The sequence below is a fragment of the Tyto alba genome, unplaced genomic scaffold (assembly GCF_018691265.1).
Source record: "Tyto alba isolate M040663 unplaced genomic scaffold, T.alba_DEE_v4.0 Super-Scaffold_29, whole genome shotgun sequence".
Classification (NCBI taxonomy): Eukaryota; Metazoa; Chordata; class Aves; order Strigiformes; family Tytonidae; genus Tyto; species Tyto alba.
Genome location: NW_024881303.1, coordinates 3189301 through 3210094, shown reverse-complemented (window position 1 = coordinate 3210094; position 20794 = coordinate 3189301). Strand labels below are relative to the sequence as shown.

The window sequence follows — 20794 nt, the reverse complement described above, 5'->3', positions numbered from 1 at the left end:
GAAAGGGCTGTGGGTGCTGGTTGAACCCTGCCGACTCCCGGGGAGGTGTTTCCGTCCCAATAAAAATAAATAAATACAATAATTAATAAATAAAACCCAAACAAAAACAGAGACCCCCCCCGTGGAAAAAGAGAGCGCTGGTGAGGCGCAACGATAAAATGGTGCCACCCCGCACGAAGCCGGAGCGGGGCTCAGCGCCCTGCGGGGTGCGTGGGGCCCCCCTCCCTCCCTCCCTCCCTCCCTGGGGATGGTTTTGGGGTCCCCCCGGAGCGGTTCCTCCGCCCCAGGGAAGGCGCTCCCCGGCCACAGCCCCCCCCCCCCCCCCCCCGCCCCGAGGGCCCGCCCCGGCCCCGCCGGAGCTGCGGCGAGGCGGCTGCCCGCGCCGCGGGGGTAACGGGGGGAGCGGGGCCGCTGCTGCGGCGTTCGGAGGCGGGGGGAGCTGCGGCGGAGCGGGCCCCCCGGCCCCGGCGCCATGGAGCGGTACGAGAAGCTGGGGAAGGTCGGGGAGGGCTCCTACGGCGTCGTCTTCAGGTGCCGCAACAAGGACACCGGCCAGATCGTGGCCATTAAGAAGTTCCTGGAGTCCGAGGAGGACCCGGTGATCAGGAAGATCGCCCTGCGGGAGATCCGCATGCTGAAGGTGGGCGCCGCCCGGCCCCCCCGCTGGCTTTCCAGCCGCCGCCTCCGGGGGTGCCCGGGCCTGGGGGGGCTCCGCCGCTCCCGGCACCGCTCCCGCCCCGGCGGCTGCCGCCCGCCATTGCCAGCCCCGGCGCCGCGGCCAGGCGGCCTCGGGAGAGCCCTGAGGGAGCTGCCGGGAGAGGGGGCGTGAGGGCAGCCCTGGGGAGACGAGGCGTTATAAGCGGGGAAACGAGGAGACAGGGCGTGAGGGCGGCCATGAGGAGGTGGGGGGTCGTGAGGGGGAAAGTGAGGAGATGGGGCATCGTAAGGGGGGAAACAAGGAGACAGGGCATGAGGGCAGCCATGAGGAGATGGGGTGTCGTGAGGAGGGAAACAGAGATACAGGACATGAGGGCGGCCATGAGGAGATGGGGTGTCGTGAGGGAGGAATTGAGGAGACAGAACATTATAAGGGGGAAAACAAGGAGACAGGGCATGAGGGCAGCCATGAGGAGATGGGGCATGATAACAGCTATGAGGGGATGGGGCGTTGTGAGGGAGGAAGTGAGGAGTCGGGGCATGAGGGCAGCCATGAGGAGATGGAGCATGGTGAGGGGGGAAACAGAGATACAGGACATGAGGGCAGCCATGAGGAGGTGGGGCATCATAAGGGGGGAAACAAGGAGACAGGGCATGAGGGCAGCCATGAGGAGATGGAGCATCGTGAGGAAGGAATTGAGGAGACAGAGCATTATAAGGGGGAAAACAAGGAGACAGGGCATGAGGGCGGCCATGAGGAGATGGGGCATGATAACAGCTATGAGGGGATGGGCCGTCGTGAGGGGAGAAGCAAGGAGATGGGGTGCTGTGAGGAGGGAAGCAATGAGACAGGGCATAAAGGCAGCCATGAGGAGATGGGGTGGTGTGAGGGGGGAAGTGAGAAGATGGGGCCTGAAGGAGGGGTGCGTTAAGTGCCCAAGTCAGTCGGTTTCTGTGGGAGAAAGCTGATGTCAGTGAAGGTCCAGCACGTTTGGCTAGGGATGGAGGTGGTCCTCCACAGCCCAGGCTGCCAAGCATCGAAGAGGGTTGGTGCAGGTGGGAGCTGAGACCCTGCAAAGAGCAAGCTGCTGGGTGTCTGTAGACTTCTGCATGGGGAGCAGAGGAGCATCATCAAAGTCATCGCTGTGCCCTTTAGAGAGGGATCGACCCAGACTCTGTCCCCCATGGAGTCAGAGACGTCCTGGCCGGTACAGGCACAGCTCTGACCTTAGCTCTCTGTGTCCGAGAGGTTCCCCCCAGACATGAGGACTGTTGGAGCTGATGCAAAGCTCATGAGCAAAAAGTAATCCTAGATAGCAAAAGGAGGGGGACAGCCATGGGGTGCAGTGCCCTTAGTTTAGCTCCCAGTTTATTAATCTGTCCCAGCTCCTCCTTAAAATGCCCTTTCTGAGCCCCTGGTTGTGGGGGATCTGCAGTGTCGGAGCCTGACGTGCAGATGGGATCCAGCTGTGTGTTGAATGCTGGGGGCTGTGTAGGCTCCGAGGTGTGTTCACACGTGGAAGCGGCTGAAGAACTGGCACCTGTGAACCATGGCAACACCTCGTTTTTGCTAATCCTTTCTGAACTTCTGTGTGAGAGCTCATTCTCACATAGAAATGGGTCACTCATTCAGCCTCTGTGTTTATTTTCCTGATGAAATAAAAGCATGGGAACATTTGCAGTGAGACACCCCAGGTCCATCACGCATGCAGAAATGAGGAGAAACCCAGGAGAAAGAGGGAGAATATGGGGTAAGGTTTCCTTTCACAGACCCAACTTCTTGGCAAAGTTCCTAGAACCAGAGGTTGTATCCATTGCTTCATGCTTAGCAGACATTCATAGACTGCTGAGAGTTTGTCCCATCTTTTTTTGGAGCGGTGTATTCATCTGGTCTCCATAGCTTCCTCAGGCAGTGAGTGCCACAACTTTAGGAATGTGTTGTGTGAGAAAATATTTCCTTTTATTTGTTACAAGCTTGCTGCTGGGTGATGGCATACAGTACCCTCAGTTGTGTGTTCCGAGAAGTGGAGAGCATTGTTCCCTTTTCACTTTCTCCAGGATACTCATGATTTCATACACCTTCATCATCTCCCCATCTTCAGCTTTCTCTTTTCCATACAGAAGAGCCATAGCTTTAAAATATTTAAATGACTAAAGAACCATATTGATGGCATGTTGATTTATTATAAATTTTAAAATAATGACTTCCAATAGGACTGATTTTACAAGAAATGTGCTGTTCTGATCAGACACAATGCATTCTTGTAGACAGTGAATGACTTAGGAGTTTGGAGTTGACAAAACCCTACAGAAATCCACAGCGCAAGATGTTCTGTTTTATTTAAAACTTCTTTCCCAAAATTCATAGTCCCTTGGTCTCTTGATTTCTGCATAATGTTCCCAGACTTCACTGCCTTTTGGTATTTGCACAGCAGCAGTTGATGCTCATTGCAGTCAATGTTCCCTTCCATCGAGTTAGCTTAATTTGCTTGCTGGGAACAAAGTAACTTTCAGATTTGCAATTACATGCAATTATTTCAGCAGGTTACAGTATCCCTGATATTTCTTTTCCCCAAATCTCTTTGTGCTATTGGCTTGTCTTTTATTGAGCATTATAAATAAGTGGTGTCAGTTTATTGTCAAAGGAATATGAAGTCCTGATTCTCTATCCACTGCAAAAGGAGGAAAATGAGCCTGGATATCATCCTAAAAGAGCCATCATCTAGGAAAAAAGCATATTTATTTTTCAATTAGATTTTTGGGAGAATCAGCCTAATTTTTTCCTCCAGTCTGAAGCAAACAGATGACATGTAGCTGTATCATTTTTGTAAACAGAGATACATTAAGATGTAAATGATGTTAAACATCTGAAAAGGAGAATAATCATTGCAGAAGTCACTTGTAAGGCAGATGGTAAATGCATCATTCTTAAGGGTCCAAAACCAAAACCACTGCAGCTAGTCACGGCAGGATCTGTGTCGGCGTGCTGTTGATTTTAACAAGTGCAGACCTGCTTGACTATCTTTTCAACTTTCTGCAAATAGTAACAGTTTGTTTGTTTGTTTGTTGAGGTATTTCTTGGCTTAGGCAACAACTGTTTGTCAAAGATGGAATGAGATTGTGTCTCATCAGTAAAAAATGTAGGGCCTGATAAATTATTATTCTGCACAGCAAATACCTTGTAGACAAAGGGCTTTTTATGGCCGGGAGCCAAGGGAGTTGGGGTGGGAGAATGGGGCAGTATGCAGAATCTTTGAACATGCTGCGTGATCCTGATTCCATAGAAAGGGCTGGAAACAGACAAATACAGAGCACGTCTGTGTGTAAACCCGTCAGAGCCTGCTGTTTCCAGAAGGGTGTTGTCTCCCCAACTCTCACATGGAGGTTGAGACAGTTTTTAGCTCCGATGAAAGTACAATGACAAGCTGTGTATCTCTGTCATCTCAGCACGGGAGCATTTATAACTTTGGAGAAAAGCCCATGCGGGACAGCTGGTCTGTATGCAGAAGGTGACATGACTTTGTCACCCAAGCAGGGGACAGGGAGGGGAAGCCCATCGTGGTGCTGCCAGCAGCCTTAGAAACTGCGCTCTGAAGCACCACGCCGCCGGACGGGGACGTTGTTAGTGTCCCTGGCAGATTTACGGTGGCTTTGCACGTCTGCCTGCACGAGAGACACTGGCCCAGTGAACCCGACTGCCTGGAGAGCCCCTGGTGTGGAGGCTGGCTGTGAGCGAGGCACCATGGCAGGACTGCTCCCAGGGGACCCTCTCCAGGTCCCACGCAGGCAGGTTAACCCACTGCTGTGTGAGCAAGAGCTTGTTCACACAGCTGTGTCCCCTCACGGTGTCCCCAGCTCAGCTAGACCTCATGATTCCCAGCCCAAGCTCGCTCCCTCCAGAAACCCCAGGTCTGAGTGCACGTGGGGATGGCCAGGACAGACTGTCCCCGGGGCACAGCCCGCTCCTGTGAAAGGCTGACTCCTACAACCAGCCTGTAACTGCCAGGGGTTCTCCAGAGATCCCAGTCGCTTATTGTCGATTTAACTTTCTTCTTGCTTTACAATCAGTGAGCGATTATTTCATCCTCACCTGCCTCTGAAAGTGGAATCTCAGCACTGCGGAGATTGTCTCCTCTCCCAGCAGTGCTGGCAGGCAGATCTGCTGAGAGCAACAGAGGAATCAGGGCGCCCGTTACCCAGCGTAGTTGCTGGAGGCCCAGCTTGCTCTCAGATATCTGTTATCGCTGATCTCTGGGAACATAATCTGCCAACGCACCGAGTGCGTGGAAAGGGACGGATGCACTTTACACAATCTATCAGGAGCTGCTTGACTGGTGAGGGAAGGGACCCTACCAGAGCCGCGGTGCTGTCTGACTTCCGTGGTGGAGTCTGAACTGGCAGACTGGGCTTTGCCTAATGTGCACGTGGCAAGCAGGTACTTTGCTCGATGTGGATATGCTCAGCAGGGTAGGTGGCGTGGTGTGCACCTGGGAGAAGCGCGATCACTGCTGGGATTTTCATCAGTCTTGCAGGCTGTTCTCTGTATCTGACCATCTTTGACAAAGTGGATAAGGAAATGAGGAGAATGGAGATGCTGCTAGATAAATACCAAGCTTGAGAGGTGTTAGAGGCCTTGTCTCTTGTGGTTAATGCTTTCACTAGCAGCCCTGCCGTGGGAACTGAGGGTGTGCAGAGGAAGCCCGTGTGTCACGCCAGGTCAGGAGACATGGCCAGGGCAGAGAAGGTTACTCTGACAGCCCTGCTGACACCGTTGGGTACCTTGTGCTGGGCAGGGAAAGCACTTGGCGTACAAATACTCCCTGTGGAGGACTGAGGAGGTGGTCAGAAGGTCTTGGTTGTCACGTAGGTTTGATCCAGATGAGCGCGAAGGTCTTTGATGCTGGCCGATGGTTTACATGGCCTGGGCAGGATTGCAGGAACAAGACATGTATGTGGTAAGAGATGCTGTTTAGAAAGATCAGCTCCTTGCTGCCAGTCTGCAGGACTGGAATAGCCACCTTCTGCACGCTAACGGGGACCCTGTGAGTTGGCACATTGGCTCTGTGTAGTTTGGGTTCAGTGTAGTGTCCCCCAGAGGCAGCGAGCTCCCTGGAAAGTCTCTCTTTACAAGGAGCTTTTACAGTGACATGCTGGAATAAAATTACATTTTGCAAAGGGTCCCACAGTGTGCCCATCAGAGCACTGAAACGGCCCCTGCCATGTCCCTCCTACTCGTGACAGGCTGGCAGTGAGGTAAGGGGGGGGTCTTGTACCGACCTGCTCTTTTACTCAAGCTCACAAGTTAACCCCAGGGCTCAAGTCGTGGATTCTGGTGATTTTTCACCTCAGGATTAACCAGGTGCTTCCCGAGACAGCTGCATTCCTCAGTTGAGGCCCCTTACAGTTTTCTCTGGTCCTGACTCTGCTTCCTTCTCCTTTGCAGGCTTTTCCAGATGATTTAGAGGCACATTAGAAGGTGGGGTTAACGTAACTTCTAGGCTATGCCTTTTCCAGCCTCCTTGCTTAGAAATGCGTTTGTTGTAAAACCTTGGTCAGGCAAAGCCCTCATGGACACAGGTCCCTGGGAGTAGAGGGGATGGTGTCATCAGTCCTCTGAAAAAAAAGTAATATTCCTGAGTTGGCTCTGACTTTCCTTTGTTTCCTTTTCCGAACACTGTGTTGTGCCCCTTGGTTCAAGACCTCTCCCAGCCCTCCCTGAAAATGTGGGCAGAATAAGAAATGAGAAGCTCCAGTAATGTCCATCCACCCTCACCTCTTGCAAAATGCATTTGAATAGCCCTGCTGTGCTCAGGCCTTATGTGTGGTAAGAAGCTGTCCGAGCTCCCCAGGAGAGGAAGCCCTGATACAAGCACATGAAGTGGATTGAGAGGAAGAGGAAGAAGCAGCAATAAAAATTCTCCTAATTAACCTGTCTAGATTCTGAGAGGAAGCTGGTAAAGCTGAGTCCATCGTGCTTTACTTTTGTTTATCAGAGGAGCTCTTGGTTTCTCCTAAATGTGTGTTTGCTTGCTACAGGCTCTTACCGTGTGTGATTTTCTAAGCTGTTCTCCAGGAGAGCTGCTTTTCATTGTGGTGCAGTCCAAGGCTGGATACGTACAATGAAAGGCGCTGCTGGAATAGCTGTGGGCACCGTGATGAATTCTTTATCTATGAGCATCTTTTCTAAGAGGCATTTGCTGAAGCCCAGCTGACTTGTTGCCCACGGTCGGTTCCTAAAATAACTGTGCCACAGGCTGAGCTGTAGCAAAGCTGCTTCTTCACATTGTGATGTGCCTGTATAAAAGGTTTCAGCTCAAGGAATTGAGACTCTTGTGAGTAAAAGCACTGTCCCTCTCACTTTTACTCCCCCTTCCATTAACTAACCAGTCTATCCACTGTGTGTTGCAGCAACTGAAACACCCCAACCTGGTGAACCTGCTGGAAGTGTTCAGGAGGAAGCGGAGGCTGCATCTGGTCTTTGAATACTGTGACCACACAGTTCTCCATGAGCTGGACAAGCACCCCCAAGGGTGAGTGGCCTGTCTCTCACGGGGAGCTTTGAGCAAAGGAGTCAGGGGGTGTCTGTGTCATTGCTGCTCCGAAGAGTTTTCAGAGGAATATCATTAGTCACAGGAGAGGTTTCTCAGCCCAGTGCCGAGGACTTGTTCTGTTACTGTGGTTTAGCAATGACGTCCAGAAGAATTGTGTGTGAGCCTGCGTGCGCTCCTGCGCAGTGCTGCTCACCAGGGAGACTGGGGGCACTGAGCCTGAGTGTTCGGGTGATCTTTTGGCCGGCTCGGCAGCTGCAAACCCCAACCCGAGTGGCTTGGGAGCACCTTGTGTCTCGCTGCGAAGAGGTTGGGGCTGCTGGGGGAGGTGGGCTGGGGGCACGCAGCCCTCCTCCCTCCCGCTCCACAGGTGTGTCACACATCGCTGGGGGAGGCTGTGCAGACCTGGGCTGTGGGTACTGGGGCAGCATCACTGAGCACCCAAAACATCTGTAGTGATGTCACTGATGATGTGTGAGAGACCAGTGACTTCAAGCCCTCTGGCATGCTGTGGTGCTAAGGAGTATGTTTCTGGCAGGAGTTACCAGGAGCTATGCTTGCACCTCTCTGCACAGCCTCATGTCAGATACTCTCTTCTTTAAACAGGCTCTTGCACAAAGTGTGAGCTACGTGGGCAGAAGGAACATTCTCCAGGGCAGGGTTTGTTCTTTTGACACATTATAAATGCCACCCCCACTAAATACATTGTCCCTGATTATTCACAGTGACTTGGTGGTGTGGAAATGCTAAGCAGAGGTTCATAAATCATTTTACAGGCCTGGAGCTAAATGAATTGCCTGCAGGAGACTAATTGGGGGTTGAGTAAACAAGAGCCTGTTACTCTCTTTCTCCCTGAAGTGGAGCTCTAGAAGGAGAATGGAGCATGCTGATAGCAGATTGCTTTGTGAGCTGGTGAGCAGCTTTCACACCAGTTTGAATCTGTTCACCTGGAATCTGAAGAGAGGATGGATAACCCTCGTTGAAGAAAATACTTCGCATTTGCTTTCTGTTCATCAGAACAACTCCAGTGTGAACGAATGTGTAACGCCTGGTTGCCTACTTTGCTTTTGATCTTTGCTACAGCAGATGGTCAAGACTTTTGTGGTCAGGATTAAGATGGGTGGGCACACGCCTCGCTGCACCATGTTTCCAGGTCATTTAACCAAGTTCATCCCCTTGTCAGGCTGTCAGTGTAGCACTCTCACCAGTCTAGGGTGTTTCTGCAAGGAAACTAGCATTGCCACAGCAATGTCAGCACAAGACCTTCAGCACTGGCAGCAGAAGGTGCCTTAAAGAAAAAGCCAGGCTTCCTGCATATTGTTTTGGTATAGTTTTTGTTAGTTTGTGGGTTTGGGTTTGTTTTTTTTTTCTTTATGATGAATCAGAAGCTTTTCAGCATTAAACACATAAAATTGAATTTGAGCTTGAAAGTGCCAGGACTGTCAGCTCTGCTTTCCCTGGGGTTGCTGAAGACCATTGCAGCCAGCCAAGGAAGTTTAAGTAACTGAAAGAGAGGGGAGGAGGCTGGATCTTCAACAGGGATTTTCTTTCTCTGAAGTGTTTGCCAGCTGGTGGAGAGAAAGAGAGGAGAAGCAAACCAAAGTAGAGCTTTATAGTCTTGTAGGAATGTCCTTCCCTGTCCGATTTTGGTCACCTCTCTACTCTGGACAATCATTGACATGGGAGCATTGCAAGTCAGAGCGTGCATCCATACCACGGGTGCCCCACCACCTCCAACTCCCTGAGCAGTTGCAGAGGCAGAAATGCCTGCTGGCGTTTCAGGAGGATTGCCAGGAAGCGTGGATGCTAAGCACAGCCACAAGGTGGGATTTGACACGGACTTGCACGCACTGATGTGTGGTCACCAGTTGGCAGGCCTCATGCTGGCTGTGACTGAGTGGTACCAGACACTCTGGCATGCTCTTAGCTGCCATAAATCCATATATCTTGTTGCACTGGCTGGATTTGGAAGTGGTGTTGACGTTCCCTTTGATGCCTCTGCGATGCTTGGAGGGTAACCTCACAGGAGAGTATTGCTTTGCGCAGGGAGGTGCAGGCAGAGCTCAGCCTCAGCTCTGAAATATGGGAAGAGGTACTAACAGCCTCCACCATCAGCAGCCCAGCCTGACTGGTTTCCTGCAGTGGGCAATCAATGAACTGAGGGTTATTATGTGTTTCTTTTCTTCTAAAAATGTGCTTTTTTAAAACAGAGTGCCGGAGCATCTAGTGAAGAGCATAACATGGCAGACCCTCCAAGCTGTGAACTTCTGCCATAAACACAATGTAAGTCCCCTAAACACCACTAACAATTGCTGTAACGTGGCTTTGGAGGAGAAGGAGATTCTGTTTTCATTTTCCTGATTTTATACATATATATTTATATTTATATATACAAAGCACCTGTTACCTTATTGATAAACATTCTTTGGAACCACTCTGATGGGAAAGGTAAGAACAGGAGTCAGCCTGTTAGTACCCCAGCACTTCTGTTTCCAACCAAGTGGGAAAAAAAAAAAAAAAAAACAAACAAAACCAAACAACAAACAAACAAAACTACAAGGCTTTGCTGCCAGCCTCCCTGGCTGGTGTTTAATATCTCCATCAGGGCTGAAGGGAGACCTAGTGCGAGTGGCAACAGTTTGCACTCTGACTTCTCTGACTGTGCTACGCTTTTAGGATTATAGAGCTTTCATGGCACAAAGTCAAGTGAAATTTCCTGTTTTCAACAGGAAACATATATCTGAAATATTAGTATATTCCCACAACAGTTGCATTTACTGTCACACAGGTCCCTTGGGTTTGCTGTCAAGGAATGATTGGCACTAATGACCTTAGACAAGCTTCCAGGCTGAACAGGAATGCATCTTTGTATGTTCTCAGTGCCATGCATTAGAACTGACATTTAGAAAACTGGCTTAACATCTAATCAGCTGAGACCTGAGCAAACTGCTACTGATTTCCCAGAAAGTCCTTCTGTTGATAGTGGTAGGCATTGAATCATGTTACCAGCTAAAAGGTTTCAAAAATGAGATACAGTAAACCAGTTTTACAACCCCTCCTCTGTTTTCTGGAGGGAAATGTGCTTAGCAAATATTTTGTAGAAAGCAGTGGGGATGCTTTAAGAAGCAGGGAGGGAAAGGAGCCTTTTGGAAAAGTTATTTAGGCAAACTTAACTGTAATTGTCTTTGTTTTTGTTTATGTGCCAATATTTGAGATTTAAGAGTTGGGCAGATCACTCTGGAATGAGTGTTTTGTCTTTGCTGGGAGAATTATGTCCAGTTGAGCCACAGGAACTTGGCCATAGGTCTATCCTGCTTCCAGGATTTGTTGTTTTTCTTCTTTTTTTCTGTTCCCCCACTCAGTCTGAAAGATTTAATGGAGTTTTAAAGCCAAGGGAACAATGAGATGTGTCAGTCTGACCTTCTGTAGATCACAGGTAATGAAGTTTTATGCAGCTGCCCTTTTTGGAACCCCGTGACACAGGTTTAACAAGCAGCATCTCAGTCCTCAAGAGGAGACACGATAATTTACTGCCACCTTATCTGGGAAAAGTCCAAGGTGTTTGTGCTGGGGTGATGGTAGGGGAGGGACAACGGGAGCTAGTCCCTGTTGATTTCAGTAGAGCACAGCTTTTCACACAGAAGTAGAAGTTAAGGTCTCTGCTAGTTCGATCAGCAGAAACTGTTTCCCAAGCCCAAATTCAATGGTTGTGAACCTTCAGCGGGCAAGGTGACTTCTCAAGAATCACAGAATTGCTGATGTTGGAAGGGACGTCTGGAGATCATCCAGTCCAGCCCTCCCACTCACACTGGGTCAGCTACAGCAGGCCGCTCGGAATCTCCAGCCAGGGTTTGAATATCTGCAGGGATGGAGGCTCCACAGACTCTCTAGACAACCTGTTTAGTAAAAAAAAAAAAAATTGCTTATGTTTAAATGGAATTTCCTGTGTATTCAATTTGTGCCCATGGCCTCTTCTCCTTTCTCTGGACACCACTGAGGGGAGCTTGGCTCAGTCTTCTTTACTTCTTCCCATCATGTATTTAAGCACATTGATAAGATCCCCCCTGAGCCTTCTCTTCTCCGGGCTGAATGATGGTCCCAGCTCCCTCATCCTCTCCTTGGATGTCAGATACCTCAATCCCTTAATCATTTTAGGGGCCCTTCACGGGATTCATGCCAGTATGCCCACGTCTTCCTTCTACTGAGGATCCCAGAGCTGGACACACAACTCTGGATGTGTCTCACCTGTGCTGCATAGAGGGAACACCAGGCATGCTCTGGCATCTACAGGGATAAAGTCCCACATCTAAACCATAACCTTCATCTCATCTGTAAGCTTTGCCAGCAAAATCATTTGCTTGTCTACTAGATGGTCAGTAAATACAGCTCATGGACTTCATCCAAGAACCAAGCTCAGGTGACCTACACGTCTCTCATTAAGATCTCCCCACATATTTGTGAAAAAGAGTTCCTTATTAGGAGTGTGTTACACACAGCTGTATCAAGCGAGTTGCATTTGCGAGGAGCCAGGTTAACAACAATCCTTGCGGTGCAAACCTCGCTCCTCCTGCTGGCAGATTCCCAGCTGGTTCTGGGGAGCTGACACGGTGTTGTCCAAGTGATACAGAGCTGTGCAGCTGAGGCGGGGAGCCTGCACAGTGTCTCATCCCAAAGGTGGGGTAGAGGCAGGGTAATTGTCCTGCCCAGCAGGACGTGGCTCTAGCTACTGTTAAGAAATCCTTTTATCTTCTCTTTCAGCAGGAATGATTGCCTGGCACAATGTGCAAGGGGTATGTGGCTGAATTTATTTGAGGGCTAGGTTAAATACTTGCTTCTAACCTTGTGTCCTAGTTTGGGCTGAAATAGAGTTAATATTCCTTTTCGGGGACTAGGTGGTTTGGATTTAGCTTTGGGTTTGGTGTGAGAAGAATGCTGATAGCACACTGGTGTTCTCAGCAGCTGCTGAGACTTCGAGGACTCTCCGACTCCTCATGTCCTGCCCATGCGCAAGGGCACAGGGAGCAGGGAGGGAGCACGGCCAGAGCACCAGACCCAAACTGGGCAGTGAAATATTCCATATCATGGAACATCATGCTCACTGTATAGAGGAGGGGTGGTGGGGAAGGAGCTCTCTCGCTTCCAGGATTGTGATTGCAGGATCTTGGTATCTCGGGGTCACTGGCCGGGAACGGGCTGGGGATTGGTCAGCGGGTGGGGAGCAATTACATTGTGCATTACCTGCTTATATATTTTTTTTTCCCTATTACTGTTCTCATTTTATTACCATTATTAAACTGTTCCTATCTCAGCCTGCGAGTCTCCCTCTAATTCCCTCCCCCATTCCCAGGTGGGGAGGGGGAAGGGAGGGTGACCAGCTGCGGGGGTTGGTTGCCGATCAGGCTCAAACCACAACACCTTGGTTTTTTCTGTTTCCAGTGCATCCACCGAGATGTAAAGCCAGAAAACATCCTGATAACAAAGCACTCGGTCATCAAACTTTGTGACTTCGGATTTGCTCGCATACTGAGTGAGTGCCGACGTGAAAGCTCAAATGAAGCGTAGGATCAAGCTTTCAAACACCACTAAAGATTCGCTTGTCTTTGTCTGATGCACGTGTAAATCCTCCTATATAAAGGCTGGTGTGTTTTCACAGAAGAAGGCTGGGTAGAGATCCCCAGACCAGCTCAAAGGGAGCTCGCCCAGACACCGCATTGCCAAGTGCCTCTGTAAACAAACTCCGAGCTCCCTGCTGCTGCAGCTGGATTGCTGGTGGTGGCGGCACTGGTAGATGGAAGTCAGCCTTGGGCATCTTGGAGCTGCCCAGCCCTTGTTTATGCAATGCAGGAGACACAGCTGGAGCTCCCTGGCAGGAGGAGCCCCTCTGGCAGAAGACTCTGTCTCTGCAAACAGTGGTTTCACATTTTCCATTGTAAATAAACCCCCTAATTTTTTTTTTTGTTGTTTTGTTTTGTTTTGTTTTGTTTTAGCTTTTATTCAGACAAATCACGTGGGCTTTGAGAACTGACCACTGGCTGGTGCAGGGCCCTGCTGTGGAGCTCTGCATATTCTCACTTGGAGAAAAATATGGTCTTGATTTTTGCCAAATCTGAAATGTTTCCGAAGTTGGGTTCGGCTAGTGGCCAGTGACTCATCCTGTTCCTGTAGCTGTTGCCTGCCCAGGAGGTGCCCCAACATGTGTAACAGCTGATGGTGGCTCGTCTGCATCATTCTGATCCCACATTCCTGTTTGTTTCTCTCCTTCCTGACCCCAACCTAGCTGGTCCGAGTGATTATTACACAGACTATGTGGCTACCAGGTGGTACCGCTCTCCGGAGCTGCTTGTGGGAGACACCCAGTACGGCCCTCCCGTGGACGTGTGGGCCATAGGCTGCGTCTTTGCAGAGCTGCTCTCCGGGGCCCCTCTGTGGCCGGGCAAGTCTGATGTTGACCAGCTGTACCTCATCCGGAGAACCCTGGGTGAGTGTCCCCTCTGCACTGGTCAGGGCCCTGGCCTTCCCGATGCCTCTGGCAGGGCTAGAGCTTGCCCAGGAGGACTTTTCCTCTGTGGTGGGAACTGGGAGTAGCCAGGAGGTGAATTTACCCAGTGGATCTCTCCCGTTAGTGGGTGCTGGTTTATTTGAGGTGCTGCTGTCCTTAAAAGGGAGCTGGGTTTTCCTGGCATGACTTACACACGCACATCTTGATAGGAGATCGTGTACTTGGAGTAAAAGATCCTGCAGGTCCTGGCAGGATCTGAGGAAATGAAGTTGGCATCCCCGTGGGTGGTGACTGTTCTTCAGAAAAAGACCAGTGGGGTGGAATCGGTTTCGGCTTGTATGAGCCAGCAGTGCCGGGCTGCAGCTGAGAGACTCGCAACGCGCAGGGCTGCGTCAGCAAGGTCATTGCCTGCAAACTGCCTGAAACCACCCTCCTGCTCCCTCTGTGAAGCTGGGTCTGGCGCTGAGCAGTTTAAGGAAGATGTGGGATGTGTTAGGTGCCCCCCCTGCATGCCCCTCCTGCTCCTTTGGGGCGGCTCGGTGACTGCCGGGGCGTGGGGAGCACACAGACACCTGCCTCTGGTGCGGGCCTGCCCGCATCTTCAGCTGTCTCCACACAGACAGTAAAATGAGGTGCCTGTAGCAGGAAGGACCAGGAATGTTTTACATAAAAGTTTGAAAGATCCAGGTACTTTTCAGGGTTTGGTACCATGCAAAGTGGGCCCTGCTTTTAGATAGCAAGTAGTTGGGTTTAGTTCCTCACAGCTTCGGAGGTCCCGTAGACCTTGCCAGTGCCTGTCGATGGCTGTGTGCTCGGGAAAGAGAGCGTGGACATTGAAGTGGTTTGTCTGTTCCACTTGTTTGTCTTTATTCACCACGGAATTTTAGGAGCCACTCTGGATTTGGCACAGAGGCTGAATAAAAGAGTCATTATCCATGTAACAAATAAACCCAGCCTCCTTGATTCTATTTGATCTTGGTATGTAACATCTGATTTCTCTAGTGGAAAGGAACAACAACAACCCCCCACTTTTAACTGAAATTTGTTGGAATGAACTGAGAATTGTAATTTTTACCAAGCAGTTTATAAAACTATAAAGGTGACTAATGGTTTTAAATAGATATGCTCCTTAGCTAAATAGATAGTTCAGTGTCAATTGTGTCATCCTCCAGAATACATTTATGCCAGTGTTAGGTGAGTTATAATTTATTTTTAATGATAGGGTTTCAGCCAGAAGAAATTCCCTTTTGACCCAGGTGATGGACTGAGGCAATGTTTACAGAGAAAAGCTCCTTGGTCAAAGCTGTGTAATTGTGGTGGTTTGGCTATTGTACTGGCTCTTTTGTTACGGATTTGGTTTTAGCATTTTGCTTGCTCTGAGCTGCCCTAAGCCTCTAAAAAGGGCCATGAAAGTGGACTGAGAAAAAGCTAAAGTGTGTTCCTGTTGGTGCTGCATTTCAGCTCTTTCCTATACAACACCCTCGGGAGTGTACAAAAGGAATTTCACCCGATACGAGTCAGATTTTGATGAAGCTGGAACAGGCGTGGTTAGCCTGTCCCCTTCCAGCAGTCAGAGACGACACAACTCTTCGTGTACCCAGGCTGCCCCTTGGCAACCCTTTTCCTTTGAAAACGCTGCAGCACAGCACCGGCGCGGAGAGCCCGGCTCACCCTCCCTCAAACAGAGCACGGCAGCAGAGCCCCCCCGGCGCTGCCATGCGGCCACCTCCGGAGCAAACAGCGGCTCCTGCCAGTTACACCTCAGAGCCCAGAGCTGGCCCGACCCAGCCGACACCAGCCGGGGAGTCGGCGGCTGGCCCGCTCTTGTTTAACACTCGGGGAAGGCAGCGGGGCTGCAGCTCAGCGCTGTGGCAGGGCTGGAGTGGGGCACCCTGGTAGGTGTTGGCACAGCACCCTCTAGCTCTGATGCTGGGGGGCGTTCCCCCCGCTCAGGGACACGCAGACCCTCCGTCCGTTCGGCCAGCGCAGAGCCGAGGTACGGGTGCTGGCACGGCGTTTGTGCAACCTTGTGCCTGGCCCACCTCGTTCCCTGGCGCTCTACCCGGGGGGCTGGCTGCAAGCGGAAATCCAAATTTGCAGTTACCCAAATACCGCAGCGATAGGATCTGGGCGTTTGGCATGGGGACGTGTATAGAAATATGTATTTTTCAAGGCCCTCAGCTATAGTGGCCACAGTTCATAAAAGCCACTCTGCTGCACAGCACAGAAACCCAGAGCCTGGAAGGTGCGCAGTAGCTGGGTACTCCTGCTCCAAAGCCTGTTCCCACCAGCTGAATTTCTTTGAGTTATTTACAGCATGAGGTGGTTGCGACTGCGGTGGCGGGGGCTGTGCGGCCCCGCTTTTCACTCAGCACAGTGACACAGCTGTGGGGTCACTGATGTCCTAGATGGACGTTAGTTTTCACAGAAGAGTATTTTGATGGCACTCCATCTCTTTAGATGTTCTCTAGGACAGTGTCGGCCTTGTTAGAGGATATAAGCTTGTTCAATGCAGGCACTGTAAAAACAGCAGATTAACCTGATGCTGATTTTTTTTATTCTTGGCCAAAGGGGATCTCATTCCCAGGCACCAGCAGGTGTTCAGCACCAACCAGTTCTTCAGCGGAGTAAGAATTCCAGACCCAGAGAGCATGGTAAGAGCTCCCTCCAGACGCACTTCCCTCAAGCCTCGCGCTAACCAGCAATCTGTCCGCAGTGCTAAGGAGACGCGGCGTTTGGACAGAGAAATGTTCCTGCTTCTTTTTACCCCGAGTACCCGGGCTGTCTGCTTTGGAAGTAGAACTGGAAAAGTCTCGCTTGCTCAGCTTGACCAGTCCTTTGCTGTGCAGCATTTTTTCCCCTCTCCAAAAGCTTTGCCCTCTATTTTGCCGATGTACACTAGAATATTATTTAGAGGGGGCTGATCCCCTCTCACGACGTTTTAACCGATTCCCTCTGTAAAAGCTGTCAAACAAATGCTTCATCTCTGCTCCTTCTCGCCCCGTCTGCTGGCACAGCAGCCAGTGACCCATCCTCAGTAATGCCAGGCAGCTCCCCCCAGCACACGCAGTGACAGCGGCATTTTGGGAGGTACAGGTCCCGTTGCTATGGAAAGCTGGTTCTCTGTACCCTGATGAATGAAAAGCTCATGAATATGAGTACACTCACTGTTTTTTTTTTTCCCTCCAGGAGCCGTTAGAGATGAAATTCCCTCATATTTCATACTCTGCTTTAGCTCTCATGAAGGTAAGAGAACTACAGCTAGTGCACTGAGATGTAGCAAATGCGATCTGTTTTGCTTATCAGCTGGTGGATGGTTTGGGAGTTGGCTACTGACTTAGCAGAGATTCATTGAAAAACAGAGCTAGAGGGGATTTGGAAAGGACTTGTAATCCACTTCTCTCTAATCCACTCATTTTTGCCGTGGAGGTGGAAAACATATTATTCCCTTATTAAGATGCAGTGAATGGAAACTGTGAGGATGGAGACATTGAAGAGAAGGTGGAGCTGTGGTATTAGCTATGCTAAACACTGGAACAGCACAGCTAGTGCCATAGTGGATTCCCCTGTTTAAGAAAGTCGTTCAAATGGAAGTTACGGGCTTAACTGGTTTTTGGAGGCTTGTTGGTTTGCTACACCATACAGCTGTAACTGTCCCTGTGGCTGCAATTTCTATTACTGCCTTGTGGCGATTGTTCAGTATTAGCTGCTTTGTGAGCTTCCTACTGACTCTGAAAAGCCACTCTTAGAATCCATAAAAAAAAAAAAAAAAAATTAACACATGTATCTGTGCGAGTACTGGCTGGCTGTGGTGAGCAGCTGGAACTGGGCAGACCTGCTTAACAAGTGTTTTGTGTGACCCTTCGTCTTTTCTAAGGGCTGCCTTCGCCTGGACCCTGCAGAGAGGCAGACCTGTGAGCAGCTGCTGCAGCATCCCTATTTTGACAGCATTAGGGAGGCAACAGATCTGGGGAAAGAACATGGAAAAACGGCTCAGAAACCAGCCAGGCTGGCTCGGAAGCACGTGCCAGGGGTAACGTTTTCCTAGTGATATTTAATGCTCTGTGCCTGAGGAGGGGGCTGGTCCTCTGTGTTTGGCACCGGGGAGGTTGGGCTCGTGCTGGCAGTTAACGACTCCTGGGTTGGCCCAATCTTAATTTTAGCCCAAGGAGAAAATGAACCTCCTGGCTAACGAGTAACTCGGTGCGAACCGAATTCTGCGCCGCAGCGCCGTTGAGCCCCTGGGGATAAGCAGCGCGGCGATGCGGGAGACGGGCTTTATCCAGGAACGCGCATTCCTGGCAGAGAATAGCAGGGGAGCTGCACAAAGCGTGCGGCTGGTTTCCTTTGGAGTTCTCTGGGATCTTGTCGGTGCTTTTGAATCCCAAACCATGGAGGTGGCAAAAATGCCCAGCTCCATCTGTAACTGCCGCGGGGATGGGACCCCTGCCTCGCTTCCAGCCGTTACCAAGGCGCTGGGTGTTTCTGCAACGGGAGAGGCCAAGCGAACGTCTCCCCGCCGTGTCAGTCTTTCCAGACTCCAGCCCAAGTCTCCAAAGCCTGGGGGGGTGAGCGTCGTTCAGCAGCTCCTTCTTCCCGCGAGCCACATTCCCCACGGCAGCTCTGGCACTGAGCTGGCAACGGGCAGGGAAGCTGGGGAACTGCTACGGCACCTCAGCGCCGGGATCAAACCGACTCGCCTCTTCCCTTTCTATGACACAGGATATAACAGAAATATTTTTCTTGCGCTGGATGACTGGAAGAAAGACCTGTAATGAGCTGTTCTGGTTGCCGGCCAGTTGCAGAACCCCAGATCCGACTCTTAATTTGAAAAGTACAGGGTTACAGCATGAATAGTTTCATAGCTTATATTCCATCTGACAAATGAAATGTGTGCTTTGTTCTCATTTCAGACAAATAATATACACTATGTAACTTTTCCTTTAGTTACAGTACCTGCCTCAGTTAACCAGCAGTAACGTTCGGCCGGCTTTGGAGAGCAAGAAGTACTGCTGCAAAACAAGGAAATCAAACTACCACTTCCCCAACATCTAACCAGATGGCAGATTAAAATTTAAATTTACTGTTCAAAGTTCAAGTCATTCAGAATTTATAAAAGGAGGCTACATGGTGGAAAACTAAATACATCTTGTGACGTATACAAAAGTGGTCTGTAAAGTAACGTACTCTGGGTCGGGAAGGGAAGTGATGCACAGAGGGAACTCCGAGCTCGTGTTAGTCAGTGTTCTGTGTACAAAGGAAAATACATTTATTTTGCTTTAATTTGTGATTGTCTACTGGTTCGTGATTGTGTACTGGTTCAGGATTACCACAACCCTGTGTTTACAGCGTGAATTTAAAAACTCTGGCCGATCTCCCACCCGCATTTCAGACTTGGCAGAACGACTGCAGCCTTGCCAAATAATTCGGGGTCCCGCTGTGTCAAACAGCAGAGGCGCTTTAGGCTGGGGCTGTCACGGATCCCGCGAGGAACAGCGGGCGCGGACACGGGGCTCTGCGGGGCGGTAGATACGAGTCTCACCTACTGCATTTACAGATCACAAAGTATTAGAAGTACTGGTAGTGACTTAAACTTAACGGAAGGCTCCGCTGGCACTGTTACCAGCAGAACATTTTAATAATAAACCCGGTTGTTTCTTTGGGCTTTTCAGAGGTTCATCTGCCTGTTGCTTCCTTGCATTAGGAGGTGGGGTTTTTTTCTTGCAGTTTCTGTCGATAGTGAAGTCACTTGCCTGTAGCGTTACAGAAATTGTTTTTATCAAAAAGAATTCATTAATATAATTTATAACATTGGCCAGACACAGGCAGGAATTCTACCTAAGTATATGTATTAGAATGATTCTTGAGTTTTGTGGAATCTCAGGATGTAATATTGTGTTGATTTTGAATAAAAGAAACGTAGCTTGTTTTTCCAATTTACTGGGTGTGTTTTACTGTATAGTTTTACTACTGGGCAAGCAACATCCCCTTTCGACTTGAAAACTAGAGCACAAACCTTTTTTTTTTTTTTTTCCAGGAGCGTTCAGTGTTCTACAAGAGTTAAAGCAATTTCAATGGGACATACGCCATATCCTCACAGAGCGTGCCTGTCTACCTTTTATTTCATATTATAACTGATTTTTCATCTCAAACACCGTGTCCGTAGGTGGTTTGGGTTACGCTCAGGAAGCTCTGTGTTTCCTGTTGGGCCACTCGGGCCCCTAACGCTGCGCACGCAGCGCCTGCGACGCGGGGGGTGGCCGGGCAGCCAGCTCCTGGGCACGGCCTCCGGGGAATGTCACTTCTCTGCAGCGTCCCCAGGAGGCACCAAGAAGAATCAGCCCCGTGCCACAGCCACGTTATCGCTCCCGGCGCCCGGCCTCGCTCCCTTCAGAGGACGAGAGACGAGACTGTTACGCAGCGGTAGCCGTGTCCAAGACATTACTCTGAAACCTGCTTTCCCGGGGTCGCTGCCTACCGCCTTTCTCGCCCCTGCCAGCCAAGCCTGGAATTTCACTAAAAATGCTGTATTCTTCCTCAGGATGAGTCATTCTCTAATTTCACAGGAGCGATATGGATGCAGCTAGAGGAACACAGAACTGATTCAGCCCGTCAGCATGCAGCAAAAACATGTGCAAGGGCCTAAGAGACCTGCTCCTGCTCAAACACAGCAGCGCTCAGCTCGGTGTTTACCAGGCCAGGCTGCCTCTCTGGGGTCGGCTCCGTTCCAAACAAGCGAAGGCCACGTCAAGAACAGAAAAAAGGCCCACAAACTGTTTTATTCAATCAGGACCCACTGACTGGGCGAGATTCTTGGGGAGTAAGCAGCTCTCACCAACAACCTGCAATGCAAGCGTACAGCACCACCGCTTCGCTCACCGCCGTTCCGCCCACTGTCGTTTTGCACAATTTCTGTGCCGTAAAATATCTGAAAACTTCTAACTGATGTATTAACAGCTTCCAAAAAAACACAACAAAAATTACTATGCACAGAAGCCTACCTTCTCTGTTGTTGACTCACCATATAGTTTAAGCTTAATAAAATTTAATTGCATAAAAGATTGCATCCGGCTTTTAAGGCTGGATTGGG

General features: G+C 50.1%; 1 protein-coding gene across 2 annotated transcripts; it reads left to right on the top strand.

Annotated features, from left to right (window-relative positions):
• The first annotated feature begins 338 nt into the window (after positions 1-338).
• Positions 339-20684, top strand: CDKL1 (cyclin dependent kinase like 1). Of its 2 annotated transcripts, none has more exons than XM_042799167.1 (9): positions 339-640; positions 7066-7187; positions 9416-9488; positions 12642-12732; positions 13483-13683; positions 16276-16358; positions 16894-16950; positions 17582-17737; positions 19742-20684. In XM_042799167.1, the coding sequence occupies exons 1-9, from the start codon at positions 473-475 to the stop codon at positions 19766-19768; spliced, it is 978 nt and encodes a 325-aa protein (XP_042655101.1). In that variant the 5' UTR covers positions 339-472; the 3' UTR covers positions 19769-20684. The 2 variants fall into 2 exon arrangements, with proteins under 2 accessions (XP_042655101.1, XP_042655100.1); XM_042799166.1 differs by having other exon boundaries at positions 18652-20684.
• Positions 20685-20794: the final 110 nt, after the last annotated feature.